The 22037-nt window shown below is 54.6% G+C and overlaps 1 protein-coding gene across 2 annotated transcripts in view; it reads left to right on the top strand.

Moving 5' to 3' along the window:
• The window catches only part of WNT5B (Wnt family member 5B), a 94352-nt gene extending 77141 nt beyond the window's left edge, over positions 1-17211 (top strand). The window contains exons 2-5 of one of the 2 annotated variants that reach the window (XM_022577183.3): positions 1651-1804; positions 2857-3104; positions 8293-8585; positions 13211-17211. In XM_022577183.3, coding sequence (XP_022432891.1) covers positions 1719-1804; positions 2857-3104; positions 8293-8585; positions 13211-13669 — 1086 coding nt within the window. In that variant the 5' untranslated portion in view covers positions 1651-1718 and the 3' untranslated portion in view covers positions 13670-17211. Of the gene's footprint in view, positions 1-853; positions 1805-2856; positions 3105-8292; positions 8586-13210 lie in introns of those variants that run through there. The other variant, XM_089919959.1, reaches the window with a different exon arrangement.
• Positions 17212-22037: the final 4826 nt, after the last annotated feature.

Genomic DNA, 22037 nt, shown 5'->3' with positions numbered 1-22037 from the left:
GGGAAGTTTGGCCTTAGCGCCTGTGCTGGAGCTGAGCGGTCAGAGCCTCTCTGACCGACTCCTGTCCTCGGAAACGGGCCTAGCGTGGCCTCCGGTGAACCTGGGACTTGCAGGAGAGGTTTCCCGGGAGCCTGATGCGAGGGTGGCACAGAAATGAGAGAGAGGGACCTGGGGATGAGAAGGGGCACCAGCTGGGAGAGAGAACTCAGCTCCCCGGTGGTGGGGATGGCCGGCGGGAGCGGGTGTGGGGACGGAGAGGACCGGGGGGGAGTGGCCCCGGCCCTCCAGCCCCCAAGAAGGGCTGGTAGTGGGGTGGAGGGTGTTTGCACAAGCAAACTCTTTGAAGCTTCTCTCCTGTCCTCCCACTCTGGCCCTGGTCCCCTCCCCTCCATAAAGCCATTAGCTTCTGGTGCCAGCCCTATCTCTGCTCCATCTCTGGGCCCTGTCGGTGCATTCACAGACCTCCTGCCCTGGGGGACGGGGAGGTTTTATGGGGGGAGGGCCTCTTCAGAGGAGGCGAGGTCTGTTAGGAAAGCAGGGTGTGGGGTGCTGCCGGCGGCCGCCAGGCCGGATCATTTCCGAGCTGGCTCTGCATGACAAAGGGGCTTTGATCTGCTCCCCACCAGCCCGACACACCTGCCCGCGGGTGCCCCCGCCCCGACGGAGACCTCCCGAAGAAAAGCCCGAAGGGGGTGGGGACAGCTGTGCCCCAGCTCCCCCAGGCCCTGCTCGGCCACCTTCCTCTCCTGGTGGCCCCGGGACAGAGATATCTCCCAGGCTGATGACCCAGAGCCCCTCCCGGAGAGCCAGGAGGCCCTGTGCTGCTCGGTGAGATGGGGGTGGTCTCGGAGTGTGGGGGCGGGGGTTTCGTTGAGGCGGGGTGCTGAGGGGCCCTGGGGGTGTGGTCACGCCCTGGATGGGGGCTCAGGGAGGAGAGGAGGTGGGGTTGCGTTGCCAGAGGCTTGCTCCAGGGTCCGTCTGTCTCCAGGGGCTCTGGGAAAGCTGTTCTCTGGGAGCAGGCAGTCTGATGCGAGGGTGGCAAACCCATCCCTCCTGGAGGGCACAGAGGAGACATGGGCCACCGAGGGGCCACCGCTGGCACAGCCTGGGGGCAGCTTTTACATTTCCCAGAGGAGTTGGCTGGAGAAAGTGAAAAGTCCCTCCCTTCTCCTACTGTCTGTCCCGGTGGACTCGGGCTGGGCTTTGGAAACCGCGTTTAGCGGGAGAAGGGTGCAGACTGAGAACGAAGGCTCCTGCTTGGCTGTAGGTAACCAACTCGCCAGGTGTTTTTAGCTGCACGCAACAGATACACCCCTGGGAGGAGCCGATGGGATGGTCCTGTCTCCTTGGACGTTCTGGAAGGAGGGCAGGCGTGCATAGTAGCAGCCAAAGCATCTCCCTAAATGCCGCCCGGAGCGGCTCTGCGCTGGAAATGCCTTGTTTTCCTCCCTTTCCTGGTCTCTCAGTCCCCTGTTTCCTTAAGCAGCAGGTCCCGAGCAGGGCTCCCCAGGCTGGAGCGACCCCCAGGGTGAGAAGGGGAGGGTGGGACGGGAGGCTGGGGAGAGATGGACCTTCCCCGGGAAGCAGGCCCTCCCGGTGCCCCTGGTCTGCATCGCACACTGACTGCTCCCTTTGGCCTCTTCTCTCCAGGGAGCCCGTCTCGGAAGCCGTCGGCCCCCGGGGTCTTCCCTGGGCCCTGCGGGGGGCGCGGGCAGACCATGCCCAGCCCGCCTGCCCTGCTCGCTGCTGCCGCTGCGCTGTTCGCCTGCTGGGCCCCGCTTCGGGCCGCGGCCAGCTCCTGGTGGTGAGTGCGGGCTGCAGCCCTCCCAGCCTGGCCCCCTGGGCCATAGAAGAGGGGTGAAGGGGCCGTTCCCTTTTCAGCAACCCCAGGAGAACGGGCACAGCTCTTTCTCTCTCGAGCCCCCAGCGTTACGTAAAGGCTCCCTGAGGAGAAAGGATTGGTTCATTTGGCTTTTTCTCTGATCCTGTCCACAGTCCCCTTTCCCTGGACCTCCTCCGTCTCCATGGGTTGTTAGAAACAGCTCTTTTGTTGCTCTCGGATCAATACGAATATTGATTTTTTTTTTCCTGCTGGTGAGGGCAAGGAGAGTAGGATTCCCAGTTTCTAAGTCTGAAGACCTGATGAGGGCTTTGCAGGAGCATGTGTGGCTTCCTTTTGTGTTGTTAAGATTACTGTCACTGCCAGGTGGACAGGGGAATGGCAGGCATGCCCCCTGTCCCCTGTTTGGCATGGTCTGTGCTCTGCTCTCACTTTTGCTCAGATGGCAAAACCGCAGCCTTCCGCTCTGACTTAGCACCTTATTATATCTGCTAGATGAGCGGGAGAGCCCTACAGGGCAGGGTCAGGGGCCGTGTGGCAGAGAAGGAAGTGCAGACTTTTAGAGTATATGGCCAGGTATGTAAATTGGTTTCGATTTTAAAGGCCTAAGGGGAGTTCTCTTGAAAGGAATGGACTGCTTTCCGCACACATCCTGCACTTGGGCCACAGTGGCCTGGCCGCGCCTCCTGCAGAGAAGCGGCCTCACGCACAGCATGCCCACCTGGCAGGCCACTCCGGTCACCCCCCCTGAAGCCCTCTCCCAGCTCGGAGCACTCCTCCCTGTCTGGTCACTGTGGATCCAGACGCCCAAGGTGGTCTCGGGCATTCGACATCTCACACGTCGCCTGCGTTCGTGCCTCAGTTTCCCTTTGAAGGCAGGAACTCGGTTTTGGGTGACTTTCCTTCCCAAGCCCCCGGCTCAGGGCCTGCCCATGGAAAACCCCCCTGGGAGGGGGTCCGGTGCGAGGCCTGCTGCTGCCCCTGGGCCGCGCTCACTCCCGGCCCTCTTGCTGCAGGTCTTTGGCTATGAACCCGGTGCAGAGGCCTGAGGTGTTCATCATCGGGGCGCAGCCCGTGTGCAGCCAACTCCCCGGGCTCTCCGCTGGCCAGCGGAAGCTGTGCCAGCTGTACCAGGAGCACATGGCCTACATAGGCGAGGGGGCCAGGACGGGCATCAGGGAGTGCCAGCACCAGTTCCGGCAGCGGCGGTGGAACTGCAGCACCGTGGACGATGCCTCCGTCTTCGGGAGAGTCATGCAGATAGGTGAGCGGGGCGTGGGGCTGGAGCAGCTGTACTTCCCGGCCTGGGAGCCAGGGCTCCACGGGGGACCGGCGTGCTAGGGGGTGGTCTCGGGTGGCATGCCGGCGCCCAGCCCCCGGGGTCAGCTGGCCCTCTGCTTCCCGCCCTGCCCCAAGCAGGGAGCCTAGAGGCGCTCCCTCTGGGTAGGGGGCGGGGGTCTAAGCTGAGTTAGAGCGGATCGGGAAGCCCGCCCACCACGACTGACCCCTGTCTCAGCTCCAGGGCCTCCTCGAGAGCTGTGGGCAGAGAGCTGAAAATTGCAGCCCTGAGTGTCTGGAGAGTTTTGCCTCTTCCACTTGGACACTGAGAGAGAGAGAAACTTTGGGACAAATTGGCGATGGCTGTCATTAACCCGACCCAGATCCAGTCCCGGCTTTTTCATTTGAAAGGGGGTGTGTGTGAAAATGAGGGCGGGGAGGGGCAGACTGAAGGAGGAAGATGAGAGGGCCACCCCCGCCTGGATTCCCGTCCTGTCCCCTCTCCCACTCCCGGCCGAGGATTCTTCGGCTACTCTATTGCTTACATGGAGGTGTGATCTGGGGTCTAATTGTTTTAGGTCCTTTTGAAATGCAATCCTCCCCTCCCTGGCAAGAAATTGAGAAATCCGGCCCTATTCTACTGGTTCTTATCCCCAGGGCCATAAAAGGAAGGTGTTAGAGCACCATGTCCCGGCTCACACTCTCCTCGAACAGCTTCCCCTCCCCCGAAGGCAACATTCTGCAGTTCCCTGAGGCTGCGGTTTCCAGCAGGCCGGGACCAGGGGAGTTAGGGATTCTGCGCTTTTGCGAAGGCCCCTCCCTCTCCTGACCCCCTTCCCCTCCCTCCCTGCCCCACATTGAGAAGTGAGGTCCAGGGAGATTACACTTTGAACCTTGCTTCTCTCTTCTTCCTTCAGCATCAACTCAAGGCCCTTGAAAGGAATTCTCATGAGTTCCTGTAACAGTCCTGCTGGGCAACTTTCCCGAAACAATAGGCTTGGGGGTCAAATGGGATTCATTCATAGTTGATCAGTTCTTCTCAAATACGCTTAGTGCCTGTCCCTTCTTCCCTTCTTCCCTTCTTCCTGGTGAGAGTCTTGGTTAGCCACTGTCCTCCCTGCCTGCTGGGTTTCAGGTGAGGAAACTAGGATGGCCCAGGTGTAGAGAGAGGCATCCCCTAATCACTGTCAGGGAACTAATATTTCTTTGGGACCTAGTGAATGCCTGACGTTGGCCAGATCCTTTTCTCGTAATTTTGTTGCGTGAAGGCCCGAAAGTGCGGCTTTGCTTTAGGGAAGAAGGCGTGTCGGGAACAGAAACTCCGTGGGGTGCAGGTCTGCGTGGTGGAGTGACCATGAAAGCAGACGCTACCAGTCTCTGCCTTACTCCGCTACAAATGGAACCCCTCTGTTTGCCTTATTCTCACCGTCCCCTTTTGCAGCTTCCCTGCAGGCTTCTGCTGCCTGGGAAGCTGTCCTGCCGCCTCCCGCTGGGCCCAGGCATTCTGGCGAGTCCTCTCCCTGTGACTGGCGGGTGGCTTCTGAGACTCCTTCCTCTGAGCCACTGCAAGCGTCCCCCACCAGAGGGCAGCAGAGAGGCCTGGAGGGCACCAGGCACCTCGCCTGGAGGCCAGGGAGGCCACGGAGGCGGGAGGCTCCTGCGGGTAGCTGGGCAGCTGTGGAACAGAGGACGTGACGTTGTCCTGCTGTCTCTGTGTCCCGGGAAGATTCACGACCCCTCAGGAGCTCCCTGGCTGCTGGTTTCTCAGCCTGTATCCTCTCTGTATTGTTTCACATACAGAGACGCCCCCAGTTCTCCACTGCAGAGAGCAGCACGAGGTCTGTCCTTAGGCTTCCCTGAGGCCCACGTGCTGCCCCAGGAAGGCAGAGCTGCCTGCGCCTAGGGCCGAATGATGCCCCCAACCGAAGGAGACAGAGTGACCATGGGGGATCCCGAGGGGATTCACCGGGACAGACCGGGATCCAACTACATGGTGGGCTGGACCCTCAGAGCCCTGACGTCTGCAGGATTACGCTCAGCTGCAGGAATGTTATTTTAAAAGGCAATTCTGAGAGGGGTGACTCAGCTCTGCAAAGCGTGTTTGCTAAAGAACGGTGGTGGAAGAAATCAGACATATGTAGCTTGGAAAAGAGAAAACATAAAAGGCATATTCGTTGTTTTCAAATCCTGAAGGGCTGTCAAATGGAAGAGGGATTAGCTCCAGAAAAGGGAAGTTATAGGGAGGCATCTTTCAGCTTACTCAAAGAAAGAACATTCTGGTGATTAGAGTCATTTTAAAAAGATGGAGTGGGTGGCCTTGGGAACCCAACCCGATGCTCCAAGGCGTGTTGTAAAAGCGATGCTCACAGCGGATGGAGTGTAGATCTGGGCCTGGCTTCAGACTCTCCTCCTTGTCCCTGGATGCCAGGTTGGGAGTTGAGGAACTGTTTTAGGGAGACTTCTCAGGCATGACTCCTTCAAAGGGGTGCCCAGTCCCTCCTCCCTAAGACCCCTTGGCCATCTTACCGTCCTGGGAGCTCGCATAGTCTAACTCCCTAGACCCACAGATCCTGTCTCTGGCTGTGGTTCACACTGGCTCACACATCAGTCCCGAGGGCTGAATCATGAGTGTGGCTTCCCACGTCACCTGGTTTTCCCTGGTGCTTCTCCTGACCCCTGGTTACTGGAGAAAAACTGACTTGCCCTGTCTGTTCTGGTTGCAAACTCCACTGTGTTGTACCTAGACCATCCAGAAGTAGGGCCAGGTGCAGTGACTGCAGACTGCCTTCCTCACCACCTGCCAAGACAGGATCGTGGGACGGCTACCCCTGACCTTGGAGGCTCAGAAGAGGGGGCACGTGGGGAGCAGAAGATCCTGCCTGGTTTAATCGCTGAGATCACGACTGAATCTCAGTTCCCTGCTAAGAATGCCTCCCCTCCCTCCATACCTGAGTCCATACGAGTATTATTTATCGTTTCTCATAACAGCTTTACTGAATGTAATTCATGTGTGGTACAATTCAGCATTTTTTTTTTTTTTTTGGCGGTACGCGGGCCTCTCACCACTGTGCCCCCTCCCGCTGTGGAGCACAGGCCCCGGACGCACAGGCCCAGCGGCCGTGGCTCACGGGCCCAGCCGCTCCACGGCATGTGGGATCCTCCCGGACCGGGGCACGAACCCGCGTCCCCTGCATCGGCAGGCGGACTCCCAACCACTGCGCCACCAGGGAAGCCCCAATTCAGCATTTTGAAGTGTGCAGTTCACCAGGTTGTGCAACCATCACCACCCTCTAATCTCAGGACATTTTCACAGCCCTATAGAGACGCTGCACACCCACAAGTGGTCACTCTCCGTCTCTTCTCCCTCTTCCCCAAACCCTAGACAGCACTAATCTTTCGGTCTCTATGAATTTTCATATCGTGGACATTTCATATAAACGGGATCATACATGGCCTTTTGTGTCTGTTCAATACAGATACAAAATGCCAAGTGGCTCACTTACCATAATAACTCAAGGTTCAACCATGTTGTAGCCTGTCCGCAGCACTTCATTACTTTCTATAGCTGAGTAATATTCCATTGCATGGATAATGCCACCTTTTGTTCACCCATTCATTCGCTGATGGACAATATGAGTTGTTTCCACTTTTTGGGTATTATGAATAATGCTGCGACGAGCATTCACGTACTAGTTTCGCTGTGGACATATGTTTTCATTTATCTTGGATATACTCTTAGGAGTGGAATTCCTGGGTCATATGGTAGTTCTACATTTAACCTTTTGAGGAGCTGCCAGACTGTTTTCCAAAGCAGCTGTGCCTTAAAACGTTCCCACCAGCAACACATGAGGGTTCCGGTTTTTCCATATCCTCATCAACTCGTCATTAGTTGCCTTTTTTTTTTTTTTTGCTGTACGTGGGCTTCTCACTGTTGTGGCCTCTCCCGTTGCGGAGCACAGGCTCAGTGGCCATGGTTCACGGGCCCAGCCGCTCCGCGGCATGTGGGATCTTCCCGGACCGGGGCACGAACCCGTGTCCCCTGCATCGGCAGGCGGACTCTCAACCACTGCGCCACCAGGGAAGCCCTGCCTTTTTGATTATAGCCATCCTCGTGGGTGTGAAGTGATGTCTCGTGATTTTGATTTGCATGTCCCTGAGTATTATTTTTATCAACGTTTTTATTGAAGTAGAACATCCATCATATGGGTTCTTAAGTGGTTCACTATAGCAATAAAGTACACAGTTTGGATTTTTTTTTTTTTAAAGAAGATGTTGGGGATAGGAGTTTTTATTAATTAATTTATTTTGCTGTATTGGGTCTTCGTTTCTGTGCGAGGGCTTTCTCTAGTTGTGGCAAGCAGGAGCCACTCTTCATCGCGGTGCGCGGGCCTCTCACTATCGCGGCCTCTTCCGTTGTGGAGCACAGGCTGCAGACGCGCAGGCTCAGCAGTTGTGGCTCACGGGCCCAGCTGCTCTGCGGCATGTGGGATCCTCCTGGACCAGGGCTCGAACCCGTGTCCCCTGCATCGGAAGGCAGATTCTCAACCACTGCGCCACCAGGGAAGCCCGCACAGTTTGGATTTTTTACAGGAAATGATCTGGACGTTTAGAAAGACCGTGCTGAGTGACCGTGGAGGTGGTCCCCCAGTGCTGTCGGGGTGGGAGGCAGTGTGGACCTCGGGGGACAGAGGGAAACGGCCCAGACGATTCTGGATTCTGTCATCCTAGTTCATTTCTACTCCTGGTCTCGGCCGCTGTCCAGCTAGATAATGCAGGCGTAAAAAGACAGATGTGTGACTCGTGGAGGGGGAGAAACACACCTGTGAAGGAGAGGTATTTGCCAGGATAGAGCTGCACTGGGGGGTCCCATGATTTGTGCCCAGTCTCGTTCCGACCGTCCCACCTGATCCACCAGTGCCTCCACGCCCCCCCTGCCGTCCACTCAGGCCGGCCTCCTAGGAAGGCACAGCCGGGGCGACCTCTCCGGAAGGGATGAGGTGCAGGCCGGGGCTGAAGGGGCTCACGGGCAGACGAGTCAACTTCGCTTCCTGGTCCAGGGCGCTTTCTAACTTTCTAACCCCGGGGACCTCGGCAGGGAGAGGTGCCCCTCCCGGGGTGCGGGCTGGCGGGGCGGCAGGGGGTGAGGGCCTCACCCGTCTCCTGTCCACCCGCAGGGAGCCGGGAGACGGCCTTCACCTACGCCGTGAGCGCGGCCGGGGTGGTCAACGCCATCAGCCGTGCCTGCCGCGAGGGGGAGCTGTCCACGTGCGGCTGCAGCCGGGCCGCGCGGCCCAAGGACCTGCCCCGGGACTGGCTGTGGGGCGGCTGCGGCGACAACGTGGACTACGGCTACCGCTTCGCCAAGGAGTTCGTGGACGCCCGCGAGCGCGAGAAGAACTTCGCCAAGGGCTCGGAGGAGCAGGGCCGCGTGCTCATGAACCTGCAGAACAACGAGGCCGGCCGGAGGGTAAGCGACCCCGCCCCACGCGCACCGGGACGGCGGGCCCCGCCCCCCCCACACCTGGACAGGGGGCCCCACCCACATGCACACCTGGACAGGGGGCCCTGCCACACACACACGTGGACGGAGGGCCCCGCCCACACACGCCTGGACAGGGGGCCCTGCCACACACACACCTGGACAGAGGGCCCCGCCCACACACACCCGGACAGGGGGCCCTGCCCACACACACCCTGGACAGGGGGCCCTGCCACACACACACCTGGACGGAGGGCCGCGCCCACACACACCTGGATGGAGGACCCCGCCCCCACACACACCCAGATGAAGGACCCCACCCCCGCAGACAACTAGACCATCGGCTGTTCCTGGGCTCTGCTGTGCGATGGCAGCTGGTCCAGGAAGGGGTTGAGTCTGACCACAGAGATTCTTACGATGCTGACCTAGATTCCCACACTGGAACTCATCCTTGATTTCCAAAGGCTCCATTTCCCATGAGACACACGCAGTTGTCACTCTTTTAGCCTTATCTGTTTCTCCACAGGACACCCGTGCCTGTAGGACTTGGGTGCAGTCTCGTCACCAGAATCCCAGGCACCTCTTGTCTTGACTGCCCCTCCTGTGTCGTTTGAACAGTTAGGATGATTGGAAGTTTAGGCCATCAGACCTTGTCTAGGGTTTATGGTTTGTTAGAGGCTCAGGTAAAGCAGAGCTGACTTTTCAGGGCTACCATCATGCATATCCCGAGACCCAGTCCAAAAGCACACTTCAGTACTGATGGCAAACACACTTGGGTGCTTTAACCTAAGTGGAACTGTGGAAGGCAACCATCCTTTGAAGGCCCAGCCTCATCAGTCTCATGTAAGAGGCGAGGGTCTTCTGAGCCTCAGTTTCAGTGCAGACTAAAATGTAGGTTTGGGGAGAGCTGGGTTTATTGTTTGTGCAGAGCACACCTGGGCCAGGGCTCTGGGCTTCCTGCACGGGTGCTGGAGAGCTCGGGCCTCATCTGCCGGCACCTGCTCGGGAAGCCCCCATGTCTGAGCACACGGCCTGCTCCTCTCTCCTGAGCAGGGTCTGCCCCGACGGGGTCTGCCTCTGCTACCGACTGGAGGCCTCGCTCAGCCAGAAGCTGTCTTCCACTCTTCAGGCGTCCACCGTGGATGTGCGTCCAGATCTCCCTGGACAGAGGTCTGAGGCCCGAGTGCTGGGTGGCAGGAGGCCCTCCTGGCGAAGGGCCGTGGCCACGGACCTCTCAGGAAACCACACAGACCTCTCTCTGGGAGAGCTGTCCACACTCAGGTCTGTGTCAAGCCCGGGCTCGGGGCCCAGCAAGGTACTTAGTGAGGCCAATGAGCTAACGATAAAACAGGAGCAGCAGTTTCTGGAGGAGAAGTAAATTCAGAAATTTAATGTTGGTTCATTGGTGGCTCAGTAACAGGATATGGATATACTTCTAAAAAGTGTTAATATATTAATTTCTTAAAAAATTAACTCGTTTCATAGGAGCACATATCAAACAAAGAGGATTGGAAATGCCTCTTCTGTGACTTAGCGTCCTGTGGTGCTGGTAGAACATGGTACCCGTGTGTAAACCTAGTGCCATCACTAGCGTGACGTCAAGTCAAAATTAGAATTGGTCATTGCCCAGCATCTTCCTTGCAGAGCCCACGTCCAGAGGCTAGTTTTGTTTAGCCAGATATGGGTGTTCAGCTGTGGCGTGTCAGGAGTTCGGGCCGTCGCTCTGATCTGTGGCTATTGTGCTATAAATCCGGGTGGAGAGACCAGAACTCTTCTGCTCTGAGGGCATCTGTGGAGCTGCCTCAGTCTCCCACGACTTCCTCTCTGTTTGCCAGTCTTTGGGAGCCTAACCGTGAGAGACTGATTTTAAAAAAAAAAGGTTAGGGTCTTCACTTTATCTCCTGAATGCCCAAATTCTACCCATTTTTCGAGGTCCCAGTTCAAACACCGCGTACTCCCATAATCTTTCCCATCCCCCGTGGCTGGCAGCCTCTGCGAAGCGCAGTGGAGCCTTGCGGACCTGGCTGAGATGTTAGACTTTGCTCACTCCAGCTCCTGAGGAGCAGGCTGCCCTGGGACCCCCGCACGTGACAGTGCAGGGAAAACTCCCCGTGGCCTCCTAGCAAGAGGTCAAATTCAGGAAGGCTTTGCCTGGGGCCCCGGGGCAGATGCGGAGGTGCCCAGCCGCTCGTCCTCATCCGGCCCCACTTCTGCTGGCTCCTCATTTCTTCACCCTTAATTGTTTGTTTGCTTTTTCCAGCCCTTATCTCGGCTGCGCCTTCCATCAGCCTGTCCTACCCCCTCCCCGGCTTCGTCTGTCTGCCCCCTGCAGTCTCCTCACCTCTGCACAGCCCTTTATCTCTCCCTGGCGTCCATCTGCTCCAGGTGGGGAGTCTCTGTCCCTCTCTATGTCTTATCCCCCCTCCAAGGAGCAGGCCTCGCCATAAATCACCTCCCACCTCCTGACACCTACACAGAACCTTCCTCAGGAAACAAGGTGGCCGGCATTGAAAATGCCCCAGACGGGTGTTTTACAACCAGATCTTTTTAAAGGGTAGGATATCTAGGATCTGACTTGACCACAGAGGAAATCTCGGGCATACTTTGCAAGAAATTTCTCTTGGCCTTTGAGAGCCTCTAGTGACCCTGTTTTACAATACTGAAGCCAGGGGCGGTGGGTTGATACTGCCTTGTCACTCAAGGGCCTCTGAGCATTTTCTAGATGAAAGCTGCCTCGTCCTTGTGACATTCCTGCCAGTGACCGAGCTCCGTCACACCGTTAGATGCGGAAGAGGGGCAAGGGGCTCTGCCAGTGGGCGAGATGTAGACCTAAGAAAAATTTTAAAACATTCTCTTGCTTTTTCAGTTCGCAGCAAGGGCCAAAATGACCAACCTCCTTCTCTTGCAAGAGGAGCATCTATATATTAGCAACAGTAAAATATTTAAAATACAAACATAACCGTCTCTATGCTGTCTTTCTTCCTAGAAGAAGGTAGAATGGACGTCTAAATAGTGAGGGTCAGTGACGCTCTCCCTTCCTGATTTGTTTTACTAAAATTCCTGTCCCTCCCAAATCTCCCCGTGGAGATGCTTATCCATCCCTCACCCCCAGTCACTCAGTGTCGGGTACACAGTTTTAGGCCCTTAATGTTTCCTCCTTCTTCTAACAGCACCAGCTGCCTGACATCCCTCTCTAAACCGAGGACCATTTCCAAGGAATGTCAGGCTCCAGCTCAGACCCGGGGGATTTGCGCCAGAGGACGATTGCGGGCCCCGTCTTTGAAGTCCCTGTCGGAATGGGGTGTCAGTTCCTTTCTGCCTTTGGCCTGGAGCTGCCAGCCAAGTGCTGGTGCCTTTAACCTTGGGGAGGGGCCTGCCTGACTTCTCCACCCTAATCCGTTTTTAAGCCCCAAGTTTGGTGAGCAACCCTTCCTGGGTGGCCCTTGCACAGTTTATTGAGCCTCATGTAGAGCGACAGTTTCTCCACCCGGAAATAGTGGGAATAGTTCTGTACCAGAAAAAAATCAGGAAGAGTTTGGACAGGAGTAATATGAGCTCGTGCAGCTGAAGCTCTCTCTTGCACCTGCAGTGGTCCCAGCCGTAGTGCTGGATAAAGACACAATCTGGGGACTCTTGAAAAGAAAGCCGAGAGAAACCCTTGACAAATGAGTCCTGCCTGCGTCGGTGACAATAACTGTGGCAGAAGAAAATGTTGGGCAGTGGACCTGCATCTTTATCCTGCCATCTGCACTTCTGGGCCGGCTGCCAGGGCTAGTTGACACAATGCATCCGTATGCTTTCGCTGAAAGGCACTTTGTAAGCAGCTTTCTGGTCTGCTCTTGCTTTTCCATTTGGATTTGGGGTAGCCCACGTTCAGGTCCCCTCCCATTTTTGTGGTTCAGTGACTTCTGGGTGGATTTGTTTTCCAAGACATCCGCCCTTAAGATGGACCCACCGGTCTGCTCTCCCATCGCAGAGGGCCTGCCCCTCCCCTGCATCACAGCCACTCCCAGGGGGTGTCTTGTCACAATGTGCTGTGGTTTATGGTGAGGCTCCGATGACTGTAGAGCTAGTGACCAACTGTTAACATAGAAAAAGGGACCGTTTAATTCTTAGGGGACTTGACAGGATTGTGGATAGCTTTCGGCTAGCCAGGGCCGTGCCAGCGGTCTCTGTTCTAGGCTCCCGGTACGGCTGATTCTTTTTTCTGGACTGGGCTCCATATCGTGTAAAAGCTACACTCATGTTGTTGGTTTTTATTTGTTTGAGACTTTGATCAAGATAGAAATAGCCTTTTTTTTTTTTTTTTCCTGCTGGTAACGACACATTTCTTGTGACAAATTTCAGGTGATAATAAATGGGTAACAAAAAGGGCAAGTGTGCCATCCTGGTAGTGACTCAGACATGGCCGTCACCTCCCCAGAAGTTTTCTGTGTGCTGTTCCTTTTATCCACTTTCAACCTGGAAAGACCTTTGGACACGGCTGGAAAACCGGCGCTCCGCACACGCACCCTGCCGGCCCTCTCCTGCACTCGCCCTAGCCAGCCTCTGGGCATCTTCCGTCAGGGATGTTCCTTCTCATCCCCTTCTCTCTCCTCCCCCTCTCCCCGCAGGCTGTGTATAAGACGGCAGACGTGGCCTGCAAATGCCACGGCGTCTCGGGGTCCTGCAGCCTCAAGACCTGCTGGCTGCAGCTGGCGGAGTTCCGCAAGGTGGGGGACCAGCTGAAGGAGAAGTACGATAGCGCGGCTGCCATGCGCATCACCCGCCGGGGCAAGCTGGAGCTGGTCAACAGCCGCTTCAAGCAGCCCACCCCCGAGGACCTGGTCTACGTGGACCCCAGCCCGGACTACTGCCTGCGCGACCAGAGCACGGGCTCGCTGGGCACGCAGGGCCGCCTGTGCAACAAGACGTCCGAGGGCCTGGACGGCTGTGCGCTCATGTGCTGCGGCCGCGGCTACGACCAGTTCAAGAGCGTGCAGACCGAGCGCTGCCACTGCAAGTTCCACTGGTGCTGCTTCGTCCGCTGCAAGAAGTGCACGCAGGTCGTGGACCAGTTCGTCTGCAAGTAGACAGGGCCGCTCTCCTGTGCCCCTCCACACTGCTGCAGAGTCTATAGGATCTAGATCTGTATAAATCTATTTTATATTTGTATAAAGACAAGGATGGATGGTAAATAACTGAAGGAAGAAAACGGAAAGGAAAAGCCTATTTAAGAGACGCTGGAAATCTTGGAGGATTGGATTTTGCTGGTTCTCTGATCCCAGTGGGTGGGAAAAGGGCTCTGTCCCCGCCTCCGGTGGGGACTCTCAAGAGGTAGGGACTTGGGAATGTTCCCTGTCTACCCACCGCGGCCTTGAGGACAGAGGTGGTGCTTGGAGGGGGACCTTGATGATGTCTGGAGTCTTTGCTGGGTGGGTGACTGCCCTGCGACCCTGGCCTCTGGGCCAGGCGGCCCCGTGGAGTGACGGGAACCCAGCCTCACGCCTGGCATCTTCTGGGTCTCGTCCAGAACACCGACTGGTTCCATGAGAGGCCCAGTGCCTCCTTGCACTTTCGTCCGTGTGCGTACTTGCAGAATCCACAGTTACAGGAAAGAGGACAGGCCCCACGCCGTCTCTGGGGACCACAGAGGGACAGCTCCTCCCCAGACTCCGGGGCCTGCCTTTCCAGCGAGAATTACTTTTCCTCTGCGATTCACTGGCACCTGCACCAGGAGGGAGGGGTCGTTTGACCTGATGTGTCAGGAGAGACATGGACTCTCTGTGCCTGAGCTGCAGAAAGCCAGGTGGTGACTGGCGAGGGCGGATGGCACCGTGCTCCCGCGCAGGGAGCGGACGCTCTGATGCTTCTGCCGGCCCTCCCCGTTGCGGGAAGCTGGGGCAGGTGCGGCCACGCTCGGCCGGCCTGTTGCGGGCTCTTCACCTGTGCCCCAGATGTAGTTTCCCTCTGACATTAAACACCCTCCACTGAAGTTTCTCTTTCCTTACTTGGACACACGGTTATGTTTCATGGGTCCTTTTATTTTCGATCTGATCCTTGGAACCCTGCTACACGGTGCACGCACGGAAGAGGGCGAGAGAATGGAGACGTTCCAGAGCCCTAGTGTGGTGTTGCAGAGACAGGGGGACATCGTGAGAATTCATAAGGTGACGCGTGCGTGCACGCCTTCTCCGCACGGGCAACACAGTTACATGATGGCCGTTAACATCGCTGCTCTGAACAGGATTCAGAGTTAGGGTTAAACCTCACATTTACCTCCTCTTCCCACCTTCCGCATTTTACCTCCCACCAGTCTTCCTGGGCTCTTGGTGACCACGGGCGTTGGGGATGCCCTCTGCTGGCTTCTCCGTGTTGCCATGTGCGGTTTTGCGGCCAGAACTTCAGTTTTGGAGTATCTGGGACAGGAGAGAATAAGGCAGAGCTCAGGCACCCTAGAAAAGGCGGGGGTCTCTGGGAGAGACACTGAGACAGGCTGTCCAGCGAGCCAGAAGCCACAAAAGACACCAGTTTTATGTTAGAAAAGTTTGTTTCCGGGGAAGTGATGGGATTACGGGATTAACTTGGTTATAACGAGCAAATGACGTTGCAGAAGAGTGTAAAAGAGGTTCTGCCTGAGGGCGTCCACGGTCCCATATCCTGCTGTGTCTTCAGTACCCAAAGAAGGACCTCCTGACCCGACACCGAGGACCGTCGGATGTAGGGCTGTGTTCCCTGTAACTGTCCCTCGCACGGTTACTCAGATTGGTCGACATTTTCAAGAGGAATATGGTCCATGAGAGAAAATGTTTAAACCATCTGGCCTACAGAAGATCAAAAGCGTGTCCTTGGCTTCAATCGCTGGCATTTAACCAAATAAACCAACCAGTCACCCAAATCAACCGTGACGGTCAGGGTTTTGAAACACTGGCTGGCTTCATTGCCCTTGCCTACATCACGGGTCCACAGACCCCGAGAGTTACCTTGTATCAGGTGCTCAAAGTGTTTAAGAGCTGAGACCCAGTTCATCCTCAGACACTTCAGAAAGTTAGTTGGGAGTGACTTGCCCACAATCCCCAAAAGTGGCCCCGTGTTCACAAAGGGAGATGGATCACCCCTGTCGCACCGAGCTTATTCCTGCAGAGTCCTGGCACGGGAATGGGCGAATACCCAATGTTTTCCTTCCAACTGTGGGGCAGATTGTATGTTCAAACACCCACGTGATTGCTGCAGCTGCTGACAACCAGGTCTCGGGATTATTTAATTTTCAAAACGGGTTGGGATGAAGTTAGACTTATTGTCACACGCTTGTGGGATCCTGGTGAATTGGCAGCGGCCTGTGGCGTGGCCGGTGAGGCAGTGGGAAGTGGGTGGAGAATGCGGAGGCCGCCCTAGAAGACTGAGCTTCTGGGGACTTGCCCGGCGGTCCAGTGGTTAGGACGCCGCACTTCCACTGCCAGGGGCCAGGGTTCGATCTCTGGTCGGGGAACTGAGATCCCACAAGCTTGTGTGGCGAAGCAAAAAAAAAAAAAAAAAAGCTTCTGCTCAGAACCGCAGACTGTGTGGCAGTCAGACCCCCAGCTCCTGTGTGTCCAGATGAGGACCTCCAAACCATGAGCAGGTCCTAAACCTTAGTGTGCTGTGAAAATGCGGAGTCCTAGACCTGCAATGCCAGAAATGTTTATTCACTTGATCTGGGGTGGGTGGAGCTAGGACCACTGTCCACACCCTCATCAAGGACCTGAGGGAACCCTGCGCTGGTGGTCCAGAGACTCTACTGGACCTACAGGCATTGAGAGCTAGCCCAGGACCCACGGGGAGACAGGCAGCTGGGCCCTAATTCCCAACCTGGTGCTCTTGGCAACACCGTGCAGAATTCCCTGGCACCTGAAATGTATTAACATGTAGCCTAATTGAATTAATGAAATGCCTGGACCAAGCAGCCATCCAGGGAGGCTTTCTTTTTTTTCTTTTTTTCTTTTTTTTTTTTTGGCTGTGCCACAGCAGCTTGTGGGATCTTAGTTCCCTGACCAGGGGTTGAACCCGGGCCATGGCAGTGAAAGCACCGAATCCTAACCACTGGACTGCTGGGGAATTCCCCAGGGAGCCTTTCTGATGAGAGGGGAAAGAACCGATCTGCCCTGGGATCTTCCACCCGGGACTGGGGGAAGCCTACAGATCCACTATGAATATAATAAGGTGTTATTTACTTAGCTCTGTCTGCAGGCATTCACCTTGTCTTCAAGATGAAATTCAGAGAAAGGCATGCCTGACTGCCTCCACTTAAAGTAGATGGGAGGGTGGGAAGACAGCCACAGCTGGGGTCAAGATGAGGCCAGCCCTCCACTCACAAAGGCTTTGTGACCAGAGTCTCAGGAACTGAATTCGAAGTCCTAGTTTGGAGAATACATTTCGTTGTCATCCACGCTCCATCCTTTGAGCTGAGAAACAAAACTTGCTACTTGTATTAAATCCCCAAGTTGCTTATTTCCACTGAAATTCTGCCCTGCTTCTTCCCTTAAATCATTATTATTTTAGGGACTTCCCTGGTGGTCCAGTGGTTAGGACTCTGCACTTCCACTGTAGCGGGCATGGGTTCAATCCCTGGTCGGGGAACTAGGAACTTGTATGCCGCGTGGCCAAAATATATATATATATATATATATATATATATATATATATATAATTTTATTTAAGCTTTGTTATCCTTGGAGCTCTGGGCCCATAACAAGACACCTGTGGTTGAAATTTCTCCACGAGACAACGATCTTACAGCTCCAGTGATTTATCAAGAAAGAAGCCCATTTCTTGGGAGGAGAGCCGCACTGTCCCAAGAAGGTGGGAAAAGTCCTCATCTCCATCTTAAAACAGGCTCTGACGCATTGCCAGACCCCCACTGACCCTGGTCACATGTATTCTGGGACCTCAGTGTGTGCGTGTGCGTGCGCTTGTACACGCCCATGCCCACCATGTACACAGGAATGAACGCTTTCATTAATTTTGGAGGGGAGTTAGAGAGGCACTGGAGACATGGAATATGTAAAAAAAATAAAATAAAAGTAACTGTCACCACTTCTGGCTGAGATGCTGCAGAACATGGATTGTCTGTCTTTATTGGAAACCCCTGCCCTCTGGTTGGGAGGACAAGCTTCACATCTCTGGAAGAAGCCTGGGGAGCTGAGAAGGATCCCCCCCCCCCCCCACCGCCCAGCCGTGGTTGCTAAGTATTATTGTGAGTCCTTTGTTATGTAAGAATCTGCAGGGTAGTTATACCCGAACAATAAGGAAAGGTGCTTTAATTCCTGATTCTACATAAGAATGCCAGGTAATTTGCCCCTAAGTAAGAAGGTTTGGCCCAGATATGAGGTCAGATGTTCGGTGCTTGGAAGAGCCTTCACACAGTGGATTTTCACGTAGATTGTCCACGCTCTGCTTCCTCCCCTGCCGCCTGCCCTTTGCTCTTCGGTCTGTCCATTTGCAGCTCTGCCCGAGGCGGCAACAGAAGATAGAACCAAATCAGTTAACTGGGGCTTCCTGAGTAGTTTTCATAAATAACAGAGTGGGAGAAGAGGTGGCTGAAATTAGCTTTTTAAATGATCTGCAAATTTAACTTGTCACTTATGTGTATTTCTACTGCTCCCCAGGATAATTGGAAATAGCCTTAAAGCTGCCACAGCCAAAGCAGATAGGAAACTGCAGTACAGAGAGAGCTGGCCCGAGTGTGGGCCCTGTCAGCAAACCATCAGGAGGGGCTGCAGCAACTGTTCCAAGATGTAAAAGAAAAGGCAGCTATAGGAAGTGGGCCTCTCTAGGGACTTCCCTGGTGGCACAGTGGGTAAGACTCTGCTTTCCCAAAGCACAGGGTCCAGGGTCGATTCCTGGTCAGGGAACTAGATCCCACATGCCACAACTAAGAAGCCCGTGTGCTGCAACTAAAAGAAAGATCCTGTGTGCTGCAATGAAGACCTGATGCAGCCTAAATAAATAAATACTTTTTTTTTACATCTTTATTGGAGTATAATTGCTTTACAATGGTGTGTTAGTTCCTGCTTTATAACAAAGTGAATCAGTTATACATATGTTCCCATATCTCTTCCTTCTTGCGTCTCCCTCCCTCCCACCCTCCCTATCCCACCCCTCTAGGTGGACACAAAGCACCGAGCTGATCTCCCTGTGCTATGCGTCTGCTTCCCACTAGCTATCTATTTTACGTTTGGTAGTGTATATATGTCCATGCCACTTCCTCACTTTGTCACAGCTTACCCTTCCCCCTCCCCATATCCTCAAGTCCATTCTCTAGTAGGTCTGTGTTTTTATTCCTGTCTTACCCCTAGGTTCTTCATGGCATTTTTTTTCTTAAATTCCATATATATGTGCAGCCAAAATAAATAAATACTTTTAAAAAATATATAAAAAAGAAAGCTGCATCCTTTAAACCAATTTTATTTTAAAGCCAAAAGGGATGTGACTGTTTCAAGGGGTCCGGCCCTCTAGCATGCTTTCTAGGACTGGGGGCTGTGCTCTGTCTGTTGGGTCAACCAGCCCTTTGGCTAGTCTCTGATTTGACGTTGTCGTCTCCCTTAGATTTACTGGTTTTCCAGAGACCTTTTTAGTAGAAGGGAAGTTTCATAAAGGAAGGACTTTTAAAAAAATCTCTTTTGTTCCCAGCTCTGTCTCCCAGAATCTCAAATAGTGCCTTGCAGAGAGATGGTTCCATACATAATTGCTGGAGGAATGATGATTCTCACTCAACAGATGAGGGAACAGTGTAGTTTGTTTTCTCAAAGTTCCAAGTGATGGGCTTCCCTGGTGGCGCAGTGGATGGGGTCCGCCTGCCGATGCAGGGGACGCGGGTTCGTGCCCCGGTCCGGGAAGATCCCACATGCCGCGGAGCGGCTGGGCCCGTGAGCCATGGCCGCTGAGCCTGCGCGTCCGGAGCCTGTGCTCCGCAACGGGAGAGGTCACAACAGTGAGAGGCCTGCGTACCGCAAAAAAAAAAGTTCCAAGTGACAGAAATTGATCTGAGGGCTTTCCTGGTGGCACAGCGGTTAAGAATCTGCCTGCCAATGTAGGGGACAAAGGTTCGAGCCCTGGTTGGGGATCAGATCCTGCATGCCTTGTGGCCAAAAAAACCCCCCAAAACAAACCAAAAAACAATTATAAAGATACTTCCCTTTGAAAAAGAAGACAAAAAAAATTTTTAAAGAAAAAGAAATTAAACAAACAACAAAAAATAAAGATACTTCCCTTTGACAGTAATAACTCTACAGCACCAGCTGCTTCCTTCACACTTTCCTCAGTTCTGCAAGGTCTGAGTCCTCACCAAAAGGAAATATCTGAGAGGGAGGAAGATGGCCCGATGTTTCTGTAAATCTCCCTCGGCTCCCAGGAGCAAAGGCAGCAAACACTGGAAACGTTACAAATGCCCTGCGGGCAGCCTGCTTTTGTCCCTTCCGATCTGAGAGCGTGCACTGCCCTGCCTTCTAGTCTGAGGCTGGGGATGGGAGGAGCATTGAGTAGGAAGTGGGTCCACTCGCACGTGTAAGGTGCTGTGTTCCCTCCTCTTTCTATTTTCTGACTGTCAGGGCCTCTCCTCTCCCTGAGCCAGGGCCAGGTCCCCAGCGCCCACTCTGCGCTGGGCTCCCCTTCCTCCTGGCCACACAGTGTCGCTGTTTCCCCAGCTCCAGCCCAGTGTCTGTGCCTCGTACCTTAGCTCAAAAGCTGGGCGTGGGGTCTTTGCGGGTTGATGCCAGAAACAGACTCTGGACAGCAGCTTGGCTGAGTTTTACATGTTTCGTTTGGACGAATTTGGGAAGAATTAGGTCAGTGTAATTTTACTAATTTTTTTTTTTTGGCCACGCCGCATGGCCTGTGGGATCTTAGCTCCCCAACCAAGGATCGAACCCGGGCCCTCAGCAGTGAGAACTCAGAGTCCTAACCACTGGACCACCAAGGAATTCCCATATTTTACTAATTTTTTTTTGCGGTACACGGGCCTCTCACTGCTGTGGCCTCTCCCGTTGGGGAGCACAGGCTCCGGACGCGCAGGCCCAGCGGCCACGGCTCACAGGTCCAGCCGCTCCACGGCATGTGGGATCTTCCCGGACTGGGGCACGAACCCGCGTCCCCTGCCTCGGCAGGCGGACCCCCATCCACTGCGCCACCAGGGAAGCCCACTAATTTTTTAAAGATTGAGTGTGCAAGGAAGATGAGGGGAGTGCCTAGTCTGGCTGGGATGGGCCACCGAGACATCCGTGACAGCAGTGGAGCTCGAGCTGGAAAGTGGCATGTGTCAGCCACGGCAGATCCCCTGCCCCTAAGTAGTTTCCAGGCAGCCGAATACTCTGCTTGCTTGAAGGTCATCATTGCAGAGGTGGGGAGTAACTATAGCTACCATTCAGAGGGCTGGCTGACTGTACCAGCTGCTTTGCATATATTATGGATAATTCTCTCAGTACCTCTGCAGGGTCTGTGTTATTATCCACATGTTACAGATGGGAAGACTATGACTCAGAGAGGTCAAGTAACATCCTCGGACTCACACAGCTGCTAATTGATGCTGAACAACTCCAGAGGCCCTTCCGGTTCTTCAGTGGATTTCTGGGTGATCACAGGATGTAGTCACCTGAAGTAAGAGGTGCCCGTTTCCTTCTGAGACCCAGGTGCGTACAATAATCTTCCCCATCTTGCCACCATGAATTTTTTAATATAGATGCATATTTTATTTGTCTACTTTTATTTTGGCCGTGCTGGGCCTTAGTTGTGGCACGAGGGCTGATAGTTTCAGCGTGCGGCCTCTTAGTTGCGGCATATGGACTCTTAGTTGCGGCACGCGTGCAGGATCTAGTTCCCCGACCAGAGATCGAACCCGGACCCCCTGCATTGGGAGCACAGAGTCTTACCCACTGGACCACCAGGGAGGTCCCGCTACCAAGAATTTTGAATGAGAAGGGTGAGTAGGGAAATTTCTTCTGATAGAGGCACATGGCCGAGGGAACTTGGCCATCCTGAATCTAAGGGAAGAGAACAGGGAGTGCAGAGCTGAGGACACAGAGAATCTGCACAAAGGGAGGAGAGGGTGTTGAAAGACATGTTGAAGCAAAGACGGATGGTGGGTGCTGAGCTTGGCGCTTGCTGTGTGCCCAGGACAGCGGAACTGACTAGGTCACTCGCCTTACGTGTGAATTACAGAGCTGCCTCACGGTGGGTTCGTTTTACACAAGACAGTTGTTGTTGTTTCGTTTTAGGGTTTTTTGTTTTTGATTCTCTGAAATTTTTAATTTGTTCTGGTGATGTAACTAACACAGCAGAAGGACTTCAGCCGTCAGACAAGGCGAGACAGCGGCCCTTGGAGGAGGCCCTGGGTAGGAGCGGTAAGATGGCCTCTTGGTGGGAGAGGCCTGAGCCGCAGGGATGATTGTGGGAAGGTTGTAGATCTGAGCGCAGAGGACAAGACTGGAA

Source organism: Delphinapterus leucas, chromosome 11 (assembly GCF_059928025.1).
Source record: "Delphinapterus leucas isolate spDelLeu-1000000601 "Yukka" chromosome 11, BTC_Dleu_Yukka2, whole genome shotgun sequence".
In the NCBI taxonomy this organism is placed as follows: Eukaryota; Metazoa; Chordata; class Mammalia; order Artiodactyla; family Monodontidae; genus Delphinapterus; species Delphinapterus leucas.
Note: the sequence above shows the minus strand (reverse complement) of the source record. Positions and strands in the feature narration are given on the sequence as shown.